General features: G+C 34.9%; 1 protein-coding gene across 3 annotated transcripts in view; it reads left to right on the top strand.

The window, feature by feature from the left end:
- The window catches only part of LOC114325955 (apoptotic chromatin condensation inducer in the nucleus), a 95,159-nt gene that overhangs the window by 7,136 nt on the left and 68,292 nt on the right, over positions 1-19,731 (top strand). For 2 of the 3 annotated variants that reach the window (XR_007697304.1, XM_050647274.1), the window contains exons 2-3: positions 4,543-5,389; positions 11,505-11,839. Coding sequence is in view for 2 of the 3 variants with exons in the window: in XM_050647274.1 (XP_050503231.1) it covers positions 4,543-5,389; positions 11,505-11,839 (1,182 nt within the window). In the remaining variant the exon portion in view is untranslated. Of the gene's footprint in view, positions 1-4,542; positions 5,390-11,504; positions 11,840-19,731 lie in introns of those variants that run through there. The other variant, XM_050647275.1, reaches the window with a different exon arrangement.

Raw genomic sequence — 19,731 nt, 5'->3', positions numbered from 1 at the left:
CAATTCTAATAGTGGGATTACTTATTTTATTGTAGATTCACTGATGATGGACCGATAGGTCTGAAAACGTTCTGAATTGGACATATTTTACTCAATCCATTGGGATTTTTTAAGTTTTAATAAATATACCAATTTACATAGAAGTGGTTTTACTTCATGTTAGAGTTTTTTAATTTATAATAAGTTGGGGTATAATAAACTTAGTTTTTTTTTAAATTATGCAAATATAGTTACTAGAAGACTATCAAAAATTGCTTACGCAAAACGGACGTCCATCTTTTTCTATAAATTTAAACCACACTGTCATATGATTATCTCTCGACGGTTGAGAAAGGCTAAAATACGAATCCGTTACCTTTTATGGGTGCCTGAAGTATTCCTAGAAACGATAGTTCTCAAAATATATGGCTGACTAATTCCATGGGCATACCGCAGAATTTTTAAAAATCATGTGATTTACGTTACCATATGGTAACGCTGGGCGCTAATGGGTTAACAAAAGTAAAGTAACTTGTGAAGTGATAATGATTAATTTCATTTGGGATGCTAATTAAGAGCAGGGGTGATTTTCACGATTTTTTTACAAAAAAGAAGGGGCTAACTTTACTTTGAGAGTAATAGCTTACTTTTGCTGTTAGAAACTTGTTTAAAAAACGAAAATAGAACTTTTTTAAACAGTTTAAAAAAGTTGTTGGAAGTTTTCTCCGAAAATAGAACTTTTTTAAACAGTTTAAAAAAGTTGTTGGAAGTTTTCTCCGAAAAAAGTGTTTAATTTTTTAGTTATTTTATGTTGAAATATTTGATTTTGAATTTGACGAATAAGAAGCTACTTTTCATTAGCTACAACTCTGCTTCTACTGGGTATACAGACTTCATACATTACATACACCTTTTTGATCTTTTTATAAGCTATATTTTTATTAAGAATATTTATTTTGGCAAAATACTTACTTTTTGAGTTATTTCCGAAAAACCGTCTAAAACATGTTTTTTTTTTGAAAAATGAACATTTTCACTCGAAAATAATTTGCAAAGTATTGACTTAGTGAAAAGACTCTATAGAACAAAAGTTGCTTAGAATTAGTCAGTTTATCCACTTCCCAACTTATTTTGAATATATGTTTTTTCACCCCTGAGAAGGGGTGGTATTCACCTCAGGGCAAAAGCACACATCAGCACAATATCACTTTTATTCTTTGACATGTTAGCTATGTGTGTGCCAAATTTCATGGCAATGCAAGCTGTTCTTTAAGATTCGGAACAAAAACTGAGTAAACGGACTAAATTTGCACATTCCTGGAGTCCGCCCTGGAGATTTTGCTTAGTTACAACATGACTTCTTATTTCCAAATTTCAGTGTACTGTCTTGATCATCAGCGTCACAAAAAAAACCGTGACTTTCAGTCCTTATACTTTGATAATTCATCCCTGTCCACCACCCCTTTGTCCCTCGGAGCTGTCGGCCCCTGAAAATTTTGCTTAGTTACAACATTACTTATTTCCAAATTTTGGTGCACTGTCTTGATCACGAGCGTCACAAAAAGCGTGACTTTCACTCCTTATAATTTGCATGTTCATACCTGTCCACCACCCCTTTGTCCCCCACGGAGCTGTCGACCCCTGGAGATTTTGATGTCACGTCATGACCTCATCATCATCATCATCATCATGGTGCTACAGCCCTTAGAGGGCCTCGACCTTCTCAAGCGTTCTACGCCATTCTGTTCTGTCCCTTGCCTGCACTTTCCAGTTGCCGACTCCGATCTTCTCGGCATCTTGTGTTACCCCGTCCATCCACCTCAACTTTGGTCTACCCCGTCTTCTCATTCCCACGGGTTGAGCTGTTAGAATCATTTTTATCATGTTCGATTCAGGGGCTCGAGCTACATGTCCTGCCCACTGCTGGCGATTTCGCTTAATTATAGTGATAATATCTTTTCCACCAAACGTTTTTCCGTTCTCACAAACCGCTCCGAATATCTTGCATAGTACCTTTCTTTCAAAAATTGATAGAGCGGATTCATCTGTTTTAGTTAGTGTCCATGCCTCTGAACCATATGTGAGAACGGGGACTATCAATGTTCTATACAGCCTTATACAAGTTTTTTGAGACAGACGTTTGTTAGATAAGTACTTTGATAGACCATGATAACACCTGTTTGCAATTATTATTCGCCTTTTTATTTCCTCAGATGTGTCATTATTGGGGTTAACCGATGTCCCTAGATATATGAACTCTTTGACCGCTTCGAAGTTTTGGTCATTGATGATTAGATCTGCATCAACATTTCCAGCTCTTGTGTTTGTGTTGGTCGCCATGAATTTTGTTTTATTTTGATTTATATGTAACCCCATTAGTTCGCTGCTGCTACTAGATCGGTTAGGATTTCCGCAGTTCTCGCCCTGGTTCTTGTTATAATGTCCACGTCATCTGCATATGCAAGAATTTGGACTGATCTATTAAATATTGTTCCTCTGCTATCTAAATTAGCGTCTCGTACAACTTTTTCTAAGGCTACATTAAAAAGCTGACACGCCAGCGCATCTCCCTGCCTTAACCCCCTGTGTATTTCGAATGGGGTTGACAAGTCGTTTTGAATTTTTACTGCTTCTTCGCCATTGTCACTTTTATCATAGATATGAGGTTTTTTGGAATTCCCAACTCATTCATAGCATTGTAAAGACTTGGTCTTAAGACACTGTCATATGCCGCCTTAAAATCGACAAAAATATGGTACAGATCTATGTTAAACTCTTGCGCTTTTTCGAGGATCTGTCGTAGTGTAAAGATCTGGTTAATGGTTGAACGTCCGCGCCTGAATCCTGCCTGATATTCTCCTAGAAACGTTTCGGTATAGGGCTTCCAATCTCTCGTGTAAAATGTTTGACAATATCTTGTATGCGGTAATTATTGCATTCCAGTTGGTTTCCCTTTTTGTGTAACGGGCATATTAAGCCTAAACTCCATTCTTCAGGCATTTGCTCCTCAGACCAAATTTTACAAACAATTTCTCACATCACCTTGGTGATCTGCTCTCCACCGTGCTTAAATAACTCTGCTGGAATGCCATCGCTGCCTGGAGATTTGTGGTTCCTTAGTTTTTCAATAGATATTTTCACTTCTTCTACCGAGGGGGGTTCCACGAGCTCCTCATTTCGGTATTCCAGCTCTATGTTGTTAGTAGGTTCCCCTTCCAGCAACTCTTGAAAGTGCCCTACCCATCGTAACAGGATATCATCTTTGTTGGTAAGTAAGTTACCTTCCTTATCATTGCAATAATTGATTCTCAGTTTGAATCCTTTTCTAATAGTATTTATTTGATGGTAGAACTTTCTTGTTTCTCCGTGACTCATATGGCTTTCAAGCCATTCTAATATGTCATTTTCTGAGTCTCGTTTCTTTTTTCGGTGTATGCGTTTTTCCTCTCTTCTTAAGTTTTTGTATCTATCTATTGTTGTCCTAGTTTTCCGTTGGTGCATGGTCCTAAATGCCTCGTTCTTCTCATCTGTTATTTTTTTGCAGTCTTGGTCGAACCAGTCGTTTCTTTCTTGGGTTCGGGATATTCCCACGACGTCATGACCTACTTATTCTCAAATTTTGGTGAACTCTCAATCACGAGCATCACAAAAAAAAACAACAAAAACCGCGACTTTTATGCCTTATAACTACCCTTGTTCCCCATACACAACTAATCCAACATATCCCTGTATAGTCTGTCCATATTACTGATCACGAGCAAAACCTACTTCCATCTCTCAAAAGCACACATCAACACAATATCGCTTGTGAATTTTTTTAAACTGTTAATTGATTGTATCCCACCTAAAAAAAATAAACAACGAATAAATTATGTTTTTGTTTGGTAGGGAGGAGTTAAAATTGCACGGAATCTTATTTTTTAATTACATAGAACATAAAGATATAAAAAAATTGAATTCTGGTAGTGAGAACATTTTGACTATCTTAAAGAGGGTTTAACTTTTAACCATAGTCTGTTTTTAAACCAAGAGGAGTAATTCAAATTTCCCGCGTCATAAAGCTTGTTTGTAATTTCCCCAACCTCAGACAAGTTTACTCCACTGTTATCAAATTTTGACACTAATGACATTTATAGAATTTTGACACTATTGGGTTTCATAGGTTAATTAAGTTATATCAGCGATATTTTGTATTTTCTGCGATATTCCTTTAATTTTTAGATTTTTAGTCTGTTTTAATATAAAAAACAGTTGTTTTAGAACACTTTAGCGACATATTAATATAATATAATATTTATGGATTACCATCAAATGCTGGTATTTTCAATCAAACAAGAAGATGTATTTGGTGATAATTCTAGTGACTTTCTTGGATGTGAATCTGTCCCTTTAGTTTACTCATCTTGGTTTAAAAACAAAGCTAAGGGTTAAAAAAAATACAACAAAATTTTTAGTGATCTATAAATAGGACGCCAGTCAAAGTCATAGTTATATAAGACATTATTTATAAAAAGTGTAAACATTTTGACATTAAAAATTAAGTAGCAACAATAATTGTTATAGATGAGGAGAAAAGCAAGAAATGCTTGGAAAAAGAAGACAGAGGTTAACAATCAAGTAGAAGTTACTACTCATGAAGTAACAAATAAAAATGAACATGACAAAGTAGAAAAAAATAATGAGGATGATAAAATAGCAGGTAATATTGATAATAGTAACGTAGCTGATCCAATTAGTTATACAGAAGTATCTGGTGAGGATAAAAACGAAAATAATGACAGGGAAGATGAGGAGCAAGATCAAGAGAGCACACAAGGTAAGTCAACAGGTTTAAATCCTGATCAAACTTCGAATAATATTGATAATCAATCTGAAATTGAAAATGACAATGTACAGGGGTCTACCCCATCACCTAAAGCTAATGACGAAAGTGTACAAAATGAGAATGTTACAAACGAAGATGATGCTGTAGCTACAAATGAGGCTGATACCGCTTCTGAGTCTGCACCTGCAATAGAAAATGAACAAACAGAACATGATCAACAAGAAGAAGCTTTTGAAAGCAGTTATGTTAGCCACCATCAAGAAAATTCTGATAGTAGTAATCATAAAGACACTAAAGATAATGAACGTTCACATACTCCTGAGCTCAAAGCGAGAAGTGAAAGTGTATATGATAAAAAGCGTATTGTATTGAAAAGATCACCTATTCACAGATCCCCTTCGCCATTAGAAGACGGTGAGATAAAAGAACCTCAGGATAAACCAAAAAAAATTACCCTGAAGAGATCCAGCAACAGTAATTCCGATTTTATTAATAAGATTATTATTAACAGAAGACCGTCAGGTGGAACTGATAAGTCCAAGAAAAGTGGACATAATACAGAGGGAAGGACGCATATAGTAATAGGTGAGTTATTTATTTTTTTTATTTTAATTATATTAACACTATTGTTTGACTTTCCGGGTTGAACTTTCAACTTCGTCCTTGCAGTCATAATCAGGACCTAGTTTTTTTTCATGCCCTCAGTCTTCTGAGTCCCTAGTTCCTTTCACTACTATGTACTGCTATCTCTGACTGTATGATGTTTCAATAGGGAACTTGCACATTTTTTTATTACATAATAATGTTCAGTTTTGTGTAAAAATGAGATTTCCAAAATTTCACGCTTCAAAAACTCGTAATAACTTATAAATACGTATTAAAAGTCTTCTGCGGTATAAAATAGTTCAAACGACCCGTCACATAGTTTTACATTAGTTCAGATTTAGCCATACGGCTCACACTCCCTCTAAGGGGAAAATTGACTCATCCCAGATACCTACGGTATCAAAAGGATTGAGCTCTGGTGGGACTCTTTCCGTGTTATCGAGCCCTAGGTGACTTGGTATGCAGGTGTATCTCCCAAAAACTTTCGTATACATCTGGCCGTTGCGAGTAGTACTGCTTTCTGCATGGTCTTATAAAGATGTTCATTAAGACCCAGCTTTTTTATGCTTTCGAGGAGGGTCTTCGGAATGACTCCAGTAGTAGACATAATAATCGGTATCGTCTGGGTTCTTTGCATTCTCCATTGTCTCCGTATTTGAATTTCCAGATCTCTGTACTTGGCGATCTTTTCAGTAAATTTAGTATGTAGATTATTGTTGTTAGGAATCGCCACATCAATGAGGGTTGTTTGTCTCGTTAATTTATTGACTAATACGAGATCTGGTCTATTATGCGCCACTGTTTGGTCTGTGAGCACAGTGCGGTCCCAGTATAGCTTGTAGTTGCCATCCTCGAGCATACTCTCAGGGACGTATTGATAATATGGGAGATGGTCGGTTTGGAGAAGTCCCAGCTTGATAGCTATCTCCTTATGAAGGATTTTTCCCACTGCGTCATGCCGTTCCTTGTACTCAGTTGCAGCAAATGCCTGGCAGCCCCCTGTAAGATGTTGGATGGTTTCTTGGGCTTGACATCCATATCGGCATCTGTCGTTTTGAACATGAGGGTCTTTGATGATATATTTCAGGTAATTTCTGGTTGGTATAACCTGATCCTGAATGGCCAGTAATGAACCCCCGTTTCAGGGAACATCTTTCCTGATGTCAACCAGTAGTTCGACGCTATATTGTCGACATAATCTTGGCTGACCTCATTGGGATGTCGCCCGTGCAGAGGTTTACCCATCCAGGCGCGCACTTTTTCGTCCTTAGTAAGGTGGTTTATGCGCAGTTCTGCTTCCCTCAGTTTTATCGGTGTTGTGTCATCTACTGCGCAGATAGCGCGATGTAGAGTAGATGTTTCAGCCTGCATCTGAAAATAAGATCTTAAATTAGCAATTTGTTTGTCAAATTGCTCACCTATATCCATAAGTCCTCTTCCTCCTAAATTCCGTGGTAATGTCGTTCTTTCTACTGCACTTTTTGGATGGTGTTTTTGTGCCTTTGTGAGGTGCGTTCTTACTTTTCGCTGAAGATTTTCTATATCCGTTTTTGTCCACTTAACAATGCCAAATGAATAGCTAAGCGTGGAACATGCGTAGGTGTTTAGTGCCTTAAACAAATTTCTACTCTTAAGGTGTGAGCGAAGCAGCTGTTTTACCCTTCGTATAAACTCAGTAGTTATCTGTTTTCATTTGTTTATGGTCAATTTTCCTCGCTTGCTTTACTACAAGATATTTATACATATCGTTTTCACCCATGGCCTCGATGTTCTGGCCATTTTGCATATCGAATCCTCCGGGCTGTACTTTTCCTCTGACTATATTTAAAATACGGCACTTGTCTAGTCCGAAGTGCATACTAATGTCATTAGAAAAAGTTTCTACAGTTTTTAGCATCTCATCGAGTTGGTTTCGAGTGGAAGCCGTTAATTTCAAATCATCCATATACAATAAATGATTAAGCTTCGCCACCACATTGTTGTTATTTTTGATGCTAAAACCTGCGTCTGTGGAGTTCAATAGCTGAGATAGTGGGTTCATAGCTAGACAGAACTACAGTGGACTCAACGTATCTCCTTGAAACAGGCCCCGGCTGATTGCGATATTTTCAGTTTCGATGTTATTTTCACCAGGTATTTGAAGGTGAATTCTAGTCTTCAACTCCGTCATTATATGCTCTAAAAAGATCACTATATTATCATCGACTTTATATATTCTCAATATATCTATAAGCCATTCATGCGGCACTGAGCCAAAGGCTTTCTTGTAATCAATGAAGGCAGTAAATAGGTTCCTCTTTTTGGAATATGCTTGATTAGAAATGACTGAGTCGATGATGAGTTGTTCTTTGCAACCCATGGAACCCTTAGCGCATCCTTTCTGTTGAGGCTCTATGATATTGTTCAGAGCACAGTGTTGGTAGATACGCCGGTATACACAGGATGTGACCAATTTATACAAAGTTGGAAGACAAGTAATTGGGCGGTATTTGGCTGGATCTTGGGTGTTATTTTGATCCTTCGGAATTAAATAAGTGGTTCACTGAGTTAGGAATGATGGTATATCCTGCGGATTAGAAATAACATGATTAATTAGTGTTGATAAGCATTCATGAACACTCCAAAACTTCTTGAGCCAAAAGTTTTGAACTCCGTCTGGTCCAGGAGATTTCCAGTTATGAAGCTCTTTGATGGTATTTGAGACTTCTTCAGTAGTGAAGGGTTCGTAAAGGGTGGTAATGTAGTGTTGGCAGTTTTGTGTCGTATCTTCTATCCATCCAGCATTGTTGTTAAGAGCAGCTGGCATGGAAAGTTGATTTCCCCAAAACTCATGAATTTCTTCTTGGCTTGGGTAAGTCTTATCGACACATTCTACAGTGGAATTGAGTTTTCGATAGAACGCCTTTTCAGAACTTTCAAAAAGAGCATTGTCGCTTTTGCGGTTGTTACTAACTTTGTACCTCCTTAGTCGTCCTGAATAAACGGAGAGCTTTTGTTTTAATGTATCCAGACACTGATGGGCTGTGTTGTTTTCTGGATCATATCTTGAGTGTCTTGCGGTAGTCAGCATTATTTCTTCAGCTCTCCTGATGACTTTTCCAATATACCAATATCCCTACATAGTAATTCGATCTTTCCGAGTAGCCTTTTTTCCCAAGGTGCAATTCTGTTACCAGTTCTTTCGTTATTAGTACCCCGTCGTGTTCTGATCTTAACACCCATTACATTAGCAATTTCTGTTGCTGCACAGTAGATTAGCATATGCAAATATTCTAACGTGTGAGCTTCTACGACATAGTTGGGTAGGACTTCAGTGTTCACAATTTGTAACAGCGCACCTAGTTTCTTACAAGAGTTTATTCGTGGTAGCGGTGGTCTGCTAAGTGGGTTTGTTCCATTAAACTCTTGTACGGCACGAGCCATTTCGTTTACTAGACTATCGCGCAACTCGTTGTTTTCCTGCTGTGTATTATCAGGTTGAATTTATGGCATGGGAATCCCAGGAATCTGCTCATCGAGGATTTCATTAGGGACTTGATCTAAAACTTGTTCTTGGTTATTAATCTCCCGTTCGACTTCGCTTTTGATCGAATTGCGTCTAGTCTCTGGGATAAGGTTGTTCTCCTCTATGGTCTCTAAGGTCTCCTCTATGGCTATGGTCTGAAGCACATCCTAGGCATTTCCTCTAAGAGTAATATTCAGGTTTACAGCCTCTTCTTTTTCGGACCATCCATTTTCTCTCGAAAGTTGGAACTTTAACATGAACAGAACCCCTGTTCCTTTCAAATGTCGGCCGTTACTCCAACTTACATTTCGCCTCGTCGTCTTTTGTCTGTACTCTAATTGACCAAATTCCTTTGTCTCCTGTCGCTGTTTCCTCCATCTTCTTTTCAATGTCTTTCAGTTTTTGTTTAAAAGTGGAAATATTTTCCTTCTCTTTTATTTTTTCTTCAAGAGACGGAATATCGACAGCAACTTTGTTTTCCAATGAAGATATTTTATGGCCAAGTTAGGCCAAGAGAAGAAATCTCAGAAATGACTTAGATATTTCCGACGAAATGTTAGCAGAAAACTTGGCTCTCCAGAGAAGTACTATCGTTAAAAACTTTATGTTCCAAAGAAACAATGTCTGGATAAACTGTGGAAATATCAGCAGAAACTTTCGAAATATTAGAAGAAATTTTGGAAACATCGGTAGAAACTTTGCTTTTCAATAAAGTGATATCTCCAGAAACTTTTGAATTCGACAGAATCACAGCAGCATGCTTGTCGTCACACATACGCTTCTTGATTAGTGTTGGAAAATTCTCGAGAATGAAAAATCGGAGAATATTCTCGAGAATATTCTCGATATTGAGAATTTTCTGAGAATGAACCCCATGACGCACTTAACAATATTCTTGAAGATGAAAAATAGGGTTTTAAAAATCATGATCTTATATACAAAATTATGAGACGAAACAACAGTGTTCTTTGTATATAAAAAAATACAAAAACAACAGAAAACACAAAATTTCTTTGGTAAAAAAATGAAATTTTCTTCTTAACAGCAAATAATCGATGTGATGTGATAAAAGATGAGACCTCAGATTCAGAATCTATTTCTATCATTAGCTCATCCTAGTCATCTACAATCTGCATGTCAATGTACTTATGAGTTGTGGGATTTTGTTTTTCACGAGTGGCCAGCTTAGCCATGGATTAGTCTACGTCTAACAATTTTAAATTGTGAGCAATAAAAGTTACCTTACTAGCCCGTTCAGCAGTGAGCCGGTTTTTTTTAGAGGAGTGGATAAAAAAACCAAACTTCAGTCGCTGCACTAGATGAAGGCATGCTTAATATATCAACTACTATTTTAGTTAATTTTGTTCCGAAACATGTACCTTTTCACCATATTATGATTAAGTCTAGTTTTTCAATTGCTTTTACAATGAATGGTTTTCAAAAAAATCCCTCCTTAGACCGATAAAGTGCCAAATCTGCCATTATTTCAGCCGACTCATCACCATATTTTAAAGTTGCTAAATTATCTACAAACTAAGTTTCCTCAACTTGTTCTTCTCTGCTTAAATGAACACCATTCTAAATATTTGCACGTTAATATTGCACCAAAACAATAAATATTGACACTGAAAACACCCTTGCTAGTGGTTCATGGGATTGGCAAAAACAATATACCTACATATTTTTTAAATTATAATAATTTGACCCGTATCTAGTTTTTATTCTTGTTTCGGTTTTTGAAAATATAGAAAAATTTTTGCCGAGAATATTCTCGAGAGAATTTTCTGGCCGAGAATATTCTCTTGAGAATATTCTCTTCTAACATCACTATTCTTGATCAAGACCCTTTTCTTTCAGGGCGTTCTTCAACAGTTGGAGACTGATTCAACAGTTGGAGACTGTCAACTAATGTTTACATCCATTGCATAGCTTATGCGAATAAACTGTAGCTCCCGCTTTTTCTTCTCTTTTACCGACAGCACCTTTCTCACATAGTTGTGGAATTTGTTCCACCATGGCTCATCTATCACCACCTTCTCTACCATCTCCCTCACCGACTCCAACACTCCCTCTAGCTCATTCCTTTCTTTTGCCCACCTGACACACTCCAAAATGCTATGTGGCACAGTACCCGGAGCCCCACAGTACAGACATTTATCCGATTCAACCTTTTTGAATTTGTGCAAGTAGCTACGGGCTACGGAAGCTGCCGTATCCTGTGAGCACCTGCGTCAGATATTAGTCTAAGCGCCTTTGTATGCAGACCAGCCAACTCCGTAGATTCGGTATCAGTTAGTTCGTCCACTGTGCCATATCCTTCGGTGTATCCCACTCGTTCTGCCACATCTTCTGTTGTATCCCACTCGTCCTGCCACATCCCAATGGATGTGGCTTTTTCCTCGCTTCTAACGTACCTGCGTAGAACGCCTTACCTAAAACTGAATCCTCCTTCGAGTATGTTTCATCAGCGGCATAGCAAGGCTATTCTAATATCTTCGTTGCATCCTTTCCGCGAGATTCTTATGTTTTTTTTATTTTTAAATAAGTTTTGATTAATCAAGTATGTACTTCTAATGAAAATATTTTTAGCTCGACCAATACAACCATCGAAACCAATAAAGCTAAACAGAAATGCTTTGTTATCGGGAGAGGAAGATCTTCCAGTCCCTCCCACATCTCCGCATCCGCATAGGTCGTGGGGCAAAAGCGACTGGCTGGAAAATCTTTCTGCTACATCATACAAAATAGATGTGGATACCATCAAAATTGTTTGCCCGTCTGTACAGTTTTTGGATGAGTCTGAAGTAAAACTTGAAGATGTTTGTAAAGAAGCAATCAGAGCTGAAGTCGACGTAAAGAAGAGGATCGTGAAAAAAGAAGAAGAAAAGAGTGACGAAGAATCTGAAAAGGAAAAATCTGAAGAGGTATGTCTTTAAGAAAAAATATTTATGCTGTTATTTTTATTTTGTATTTTTCTTTGGTAATTACACTGGTGAGCAAAGATTTACTCAGACTTCTTTTTTGAGATTATAACGGGTGGAAGAAAAGAAATGCTTTTCTTATGTTAAGTTTGAGACAGCATGTAGGGAGGAAAAGGTACAAAAGGTGGGTGACATCATGTTGTAGTCTCATGTTTTGTGAACATTTTATTTTTTATATTTCCCTGATATCTTTAAAAACAATGAAAATAGACAGTTTTACTCTTTAACATGTGTTTTAACTGAAACAATACTAAATTAACAATAAAAAATAACAGTTACAAAACATAAAGAAACAACCTAAACTAATATCGCGCGTTCTCCCTCTACTTATAATAATAGCCTGATCAGGGAACACAAAATTTTACGAAAACCTCCAAAAAAATTTAGGAAGGATGAAAATTTGGGAATAGGTTGTTGAAATTTATAATCATTATATGTGTATAAATTGTTGATTGAATTGTTGTTAGGTCGCTGGTTTAATTGTGGACATCGTAGTGGTAAATATTAGATCGATAGAGTGAAACAAAAAATTGGTAGATGTTCACACTTGTTTATTGATGAAACACATTTAGTCGAATGGTACATTCTCAGTTTTAAAAAAGATCTCAACCCCTATTTGGAGTAAAGGTTACAGCATTGCCGTATAGGCGAAATAGTATTTAAAGCTAAGAATTGAAATAATAATATGTAAACATAATTAACACAATAAAAATAGTTTTAAGATGAATTATGAGATACTGAACTAAAAATAGGTAAATATGACTTAATTTTAAACAATATGAGAAGAAGTTTACAATTCTACATCCCCTCTATTTTACAAAAATTGGGAAATTCGGGATGAAAAATATTTTCTCGGGGGTGAAAAAATATACGTTCAAAATAAGTACTAAATTGGATAAAGTGACTAATTCCAAGTAACTTTTGTTCTATAGAGTTTTTTCACTAAGTTATTACTTTTCGAGATATTTGCGAGTGAATACGTTCATTTTTAACAAAAAAAAACATGTTTTTGGACGATTTTTCGCAGATAACTCAAAAAGTAAGTATTTTAGCGAAAAAAATATTCTTAGCAAAAATATAGCTTATAAAAAATTGAAAAAAATGGTTTATGCATGAGGTCTGTAGACCCAGTAGAAGCAGAGTTGTAGCTAATGAAAAGTAGGTTCTTCTTCGTCAAATTCCAAATCGAATATTTCAATTTGAAATATCCCAAAAGCGGAACACTTTACGGGAAAAATTCATTACAACTTCCTTAAAGTGTTTAAAAAAGGTTTATTTTTGTTTTTTTTTAAACTTCTAACATTAAAAGTAAGTGAGTTACGCTCAAAATATTGTTGGTCCTTTTTATTTTTTGGTAAAAAATCACGAAAATCACCCTCTAATTAGCTTCCCAAATAAAATTGTTACCGCTTCACAAGTTACTTTATTTATGTATTCTTTATATTATCTATAAGTTTCATTGGTTCAAAGTGCTCAATTTTGAAATGAATTGGGTTTAAAATAAAACATTTTTTTAATTTTGAAAAAAATGGAATTTTTTACGGAATTAACTTAAAAATTATTAGTAATACCAAAAATCTCAAAGAGTAATAAAATGGACGTTTTGCTTTTCTGAATATTTTTCATTTTTTGTTTTCTTGTTAGACAAAAATTGGTTATGCTATGGCTGTTCAAAATTTGAATAAACTCGTGATTAGTTACTCGTTCAAGCCAAAAATAAGCACTTTGAACCGATGAAACTTACAGATCATATAAATAAACAAGAATCTACAGGTCGAGCAAGTCTCGTAAATTTCACGATTGCGAGCCACGCTTCACGCAACCGTGTTTGCGTACTTGTGTTTCGAGTTGCGTGGTCGTGCGGAGTTATATTTACCAATTCGCGCAATCGTACTTGAGACGCTGTGTCAGGTGAGGTGTTTGAAAATTTGTGTAACTTGATTGCTTGATTCTGTGGTGTGAAGGTTAAACTTTTGTTTTATTTTTGTTTTGTTTTGTGTTTTTTGAAGATAACACAGAAAATACAAGAGGGCAGCATACTTTGCAAAACAACTGTTACAATTTGAAATCAACAATTTGTTAAGTTGTTGTCTTGCAGGTAAAAAAAGTGACTTTTTAAAAAAATTATATCTTGGAAACTAAAAATTATTTTTATTTATAATTGAAACATGTAAAAGTATAGTACTCTCAAAAAAATTTTAGCCAAAAATATTCATTTTTGTAGAGTTGACTGCAATTTTTCGACAACAGCCCTTTTTTGCGGTGAGCAGCATTACAAGTCCAGTCTCATCTGAAATCAAAGTTTCTTGTAGTTTATACCTCTGGCTAGTGAATGAACAAAGGATTTTTTATTAGATGAGGTCATTTTTGATTTATAAAAAAAACTACTTTAAAAATGAGAAAAATTGGGGTCAAAAATGTGTTTAAACTTATGTAAAATCTTCAAATTTCATTTTTTTTAAATTCCTTCGTTCATATTCTAGCCAGAGGTATAAACTACAAGAAACTTTTTGATTTCAGATGAGACTGGACTTAGTTATGCTGTCAACGCAAAAAAACTCTACAAAAATGAATATTTTTGGCTGAAACTTTTTTTGAGACTACCTTAAGTACTATACTTTTACATGTTCCAATTATAAATAAAAATAAATTTTAGTTTTCGAGATATAATTTTTTTAAAAAGTCACTTTTTTTACCCACAAGACCTATGTAACCCCTTAAAAAAATGTTTGGAAGAATATGTTTGATGGCCAAGATGCATACATATATTTAGAAGGAAAGTTCCTGATATCTGTAGTATTTTAGCGAAATACTATTTGAGACTACCTTAAGTACTATACTTTTACATGTTCCAATTATAAATAAAAATAAATTTTAGTTTTCGAGATATAATTTTTTTAAAAAGTCACTTTTTTTACCCACAAGACCTATGTAACCCCTTAAAAAAATGTTTGGAAGAATATGTTTGATGGCCAAGATGCATACATATATTTAGAAGGAAAGTTCCTGATTTCTGTAGTATAATACATAATACCGAAGAGGAAGTAGCCCTAAGCGCCGGACTCCACTTGCGATTTGTAGTTGTGAAGATTGAACACATTCTTTCAAATAGAAGTCAATCCATGATTATTTAGTCACAAATGGATTGCCTTGTATTTGAAACAATGTGTTCAATCTTCCTGATTACAAATCGCAAGTGGAGTGCGGCGGTAATAACACCAAAATATTCCATAGAAGGTACACAGACATTGAAAAATTCCTGGAATATCCCCGAAAACATGTTCCCTGAACATCCCAGGAAAATCCTGTGTCAGCATTTTAAACATTACCTGAATGTCTTATTGGAACATTCCATGAATGTCCACGAATGTTCTCTGGACATTCAAAATATATTTTGTAGACATTCCCTGGATATACCAGAAATACAGTGATGAGCGCTCTAATAACCGGCAAAATAGCACAAAAGATGTATTAAGTAGTGAGATAAAAAGACATGAAACTAGTCGAGCTGGGAAATTTAGCGATATTAACTTATACATTTAGATTGTATTGATTTTGTACCACCTTCAGATGTATCAGACGAGTTTGGAAACTACCACTGTCACAGTGACAGTTTTAGTTGACATACTCCTCCGATATGTGTAAAGGTGGGATCAATATAACGTAAATTTAAAGGTTAATTTCGCTAAATTTCCCAGCTCGACTAGTTTCATTTCTTTTTATCTCACAACTAAATATGTTGCCCATATTTTGCCGGTTATTAGGGCACTCATCCCTGTACATCCTTGCTGATGTGACAATACCTCCTATCTGTTTTTTCATGAGTTTTGTATGAGAGATGGAAAAACATGTTTTAAGGTCACTTCCTGTGTTCATATGTAAGTTTTGACTTGTTTTGTAGTTCATAGATAGTTTAATTTACTACAAAACAAGTCAAAAAATATCATATGAAAACAGGAGGTGACCCTAAGACAAGTTTTTAGTCTCTCTTACAAAACTCATGAAAAAACAGATAGGATGTATTATTACATCACTGACGATATGTGGCCATACCAAATAATACATCCTTGATAAATATAAACATTTTTATTGAACAAAATCTTTTCATACATTTTTTTAATGCAATTTTCTTGATATTCCTAAATATTTCAAAAAAATGTGTCACATTTGTAAACCTTTCTTTTGCCTTTCGTAGCCACATATTCCGTTTCCTTCCTGGTTTTTTTGTAGACCACTTCTCTCAGCTGATTCTAAAAAAAATAAAATAAATGGTAATTTTTCTATCCTTTACAATTAACAATCAGAAGAAATATTATTTACAGATAATGATATGCATAATAATAATAGGTTTGTTCTAGCATCAGTTTGAAACCATCAGCGAATAGTGGACCAGCGCGAGTAGAGGGGATCGCACTGGTGACTGTATTATGTTCTTTTACTGACCAACTGTTTGCTGATTGTTTTTGACTAGTTTGACTGTTTGCTAGAACAAACCTAATAATAATGAATATTTTGTATTTTGACAATGACATCTGATGTGGAAGTCAAAACATTAATAAAATTATTTTTTCAAGTTAACTTTCACATGCGCGTCTTAAAATTGTACTTTTAATACTTATATCATAAATAACTATTAAAACTATCTTAAGAGGAAACAGTATCGATCAACAGGTAGCGAAAATGTGTTCCAAGATTGCGGCTGTAATTTTGAATATTTTTTCGAGATATTTGGCACACATATTCGTAATATAATAAAGAATGGCGGTACAGAGCCCAATTTGAAAAATATATTAATATGTGGAAATTACTCTGTAATTAAATACAATATAAAAAAAACGAGCTTGTACCGCCATTAAGAAGAACAAAAAAATACACTTTCTTCAAATACATTTTTTATCCGATTTTGTGTTATTTTGGAACTACTAAAATTTTTTATTTCATTAGTAGTTCCAAAATTACACAAAATCTAGGCATCGGATAAAAAAGTTTATTTGAAGAAAGTGTATTTTTTTGTTCTTCTTAATGGCGGTACAGGCTCGTTTTTTAAATATTGTATAATTACAGAGTAATTTCCACATATTAATATATTTTTCAAATTGGGCTCTGTACCGCCATTCTTTATTATTTTACGAATACGTGTGCCAAATGCCTCGAAAAAATATTCAAAATTACAGTGACAATCTTGGAACACGTTTTGGCTACCTGTTTATCGCTACTGTATTACCTTAAAACATTGTAATTTGCTAAACCAGTATATTTTACTGTACTACTACTCTACTAGCTACCTCATTTTCCACTGTTTCTAAAGACTTGTTTACATGGGTAGAGTTTTGAGGAGAGTAGAGTAGCAGTAGTACTCTACCAAAAATGGCTTGATACCATTCACATGAGGAGAGTACAAGTATAGTACTGATGCTAGTATAGTGAAACCGATTTTTGTATTTTTAAACACTCTTGATTATAAGTGCACCTTAAATTCTTAATTTTTTGCTTAAGCTCGTTTACTCCAAAGCCCCCTTTGCCATTCTTTCGACGATTTCATCCTCCGCAGCTTGCTGCAAACTTTTATTTCTGTAGTATACACTACCTAAATTCCATAAACACTGGTATTCGCCGTATTATAGCTCTACAAGTTTTAAAGTTTCATCTTCGGTGAACTTCATTTTCACTATTTACACAAAACACAATTCCAGCCAGAATGACAGCGCCCCCATGTACTCTCCTACCTACTCTATTCTGCCATAATTGAGCGTGTTCCATGGGTAGAGTGTGCAGCCGAGTAGACATTTTGGCAGTAGTGGTGGTCATAGAGTAGTTACTTTGCCATAGGTTGCTAGTCACTCTACTTTAACTCCAACTATACACTCTACCAGCTATTCTACTGTGCTGAGCATTTTTACAGGTAGAGTTACTCTACTCTATCAAGTACTTGCATCATTACTCTACCCGTGTAAACAAGTCTTAAATCTACTGAATGAAAATCTACTTAATCTTAATCTACTCTTAATGAAAAATGTCTAAAATCATTTACCCACCTAGTATTATTGTAGAATTTAAGACAGTCCAGGGCCTTATAAATAATTTCAATATGAATATTTTTTCCTTTAATTCTCCTTTGATACCACTCCATTTTAGATTTTCTGGAACTTATTTCATTGTGTTAATAGCCCATATTTATTGAAGGAACCCAATCTGGAGATTGTTATTATCGATTAAGTCGGCTGGTTTTCCTATAAGATTAAAATGTTAACATCTTCAAAAATCGTTACTGTTGTAATTGTAACTTACCAGATATAAAATGATTACACCAGACAGGACAGGAAAATTTTCATTTCGCTAGTAAAACCTGTACATTGTATTGCATTTAATCATTGTTGTCTCTCAGATACCTTATTTAGTTCAGTTTAAAAGTGAACTTTATCTTGACTTTATCACAATTACTTTGCATTTCACACTTCAAAACACAACACCAATGAAGCATATTATCTTTCTAAATTAATACTTCCAGAGAAAATGTTAAATTAATCTTTGTACAACACAAAATTACAAAGAAATACAACTAACATTATCTAAAACTCATTAAGAACAGATAGAATAAGATTTATCTTTTACACCCAGTAGCCATATTGACATATTGATTTAATTTTGACATGATATATTATGATCAGTAGAAACGATTATATTTAAATTTGGTAAATATAACTCCGCACGACCACGCAACTCGAAACACAAGTACGTAAACACGGTTGCGTGAAGCGTGGCTCGCAATCGTGAAATTTACGAGACTTGCTCGACCTGTAGATTCTTGTTATAAATAATACATAAGCAAAGAACTTGTCAAGTGGTAATGATAACATTTATTTGGGATGCTAATTAGGTGGTCATTTTTGCGATTTTTTTACCAAAACATAAAAGGGACCAACAATATTTTGAGCGTAACTCACTTATTTTTAATGTTAAGTTTTTTTTTTAAAAAACAAAAATAAACCTTTTTTTAAACAGTTTAAAAAAGCTGACATGATTTTTCCCCGAAAAGTGCTCCGTTTTTGTTAACTACAACTCTGCTTCTACTGGGTCTACAGACCTTATGCATAACCATTTTTTCAATTTTTTATAAGCTACATTTTTGCTAAGAATATTTTTTTCTATAAAAGACTTACTTTTTGAGTTATCTCCGAAAAACCTTCCAAAAACATGTTTTTTTTTTGTTAAAAATGAACATATTCACTCGCAAATAACTCGAAGTATTGACTTAGTGAAAAAACTATAGATCAAAAGTTGTTTAGAATTAGTCATTTTACCCAATTCCGGTCTTATTTTGAATGTATATTTTCCACCTTCGAGAGGGGGGTATTCCCCTCCATTTTTGTAAATAAAATGTAGGGGATGTAGAATTGTAAACTTTTTCTTATATAATAATAGGCAATTTCAACTACCTATTCCCAAATTTCCATCCTTCCCTTATTTTTTTTTGGGTCAGATTGTTCTTTGATCGGGCTATTTGATTAAGAACAAAGCTATACAGCTTCACATTCCTTAGGCATTCTGGATATTAAGCGGACTATTTGATTTTGGTCTATGGAGTCTCAGATAGCAATAGCTCTAGTTTCTATATCTTGCAGGAAAGCAGGAAGGGGCTGACGATATCTTAATTGTCTACAAACAATATACCAATATCTGAATATTTATCTTACTTAAATAATGAGTACCGATATGCGATAGGGGCCATGACTTATAGACGATGAAATTATTTCCTATGTAAATATAAAGTGCGAAAGGAACAAAGTATTCAAAGAAAGAAAGTTTTTGTAATGTACCTTTCACTATTTAAAGAG

This window comes from Diabrotica virgifera, chromosome 3 (genome assembly GCF_917563875.1).
Source record: "Diabrotica virgifera virgifera chromosome 3, PGI_DIABVI_V3a".
Lineage (NCBI taxonomy): Eukaryota > Metazoa > Arthropoda > Insecta > Coleoptera > Chrysomelidae > Diabrotica > Diabrotica virgifera.
The sequence above is the reverse complement of the archived record's forward strand: the minus strand, read 5'-3'. Positions and strand labels throughout refer to the sequence as shown.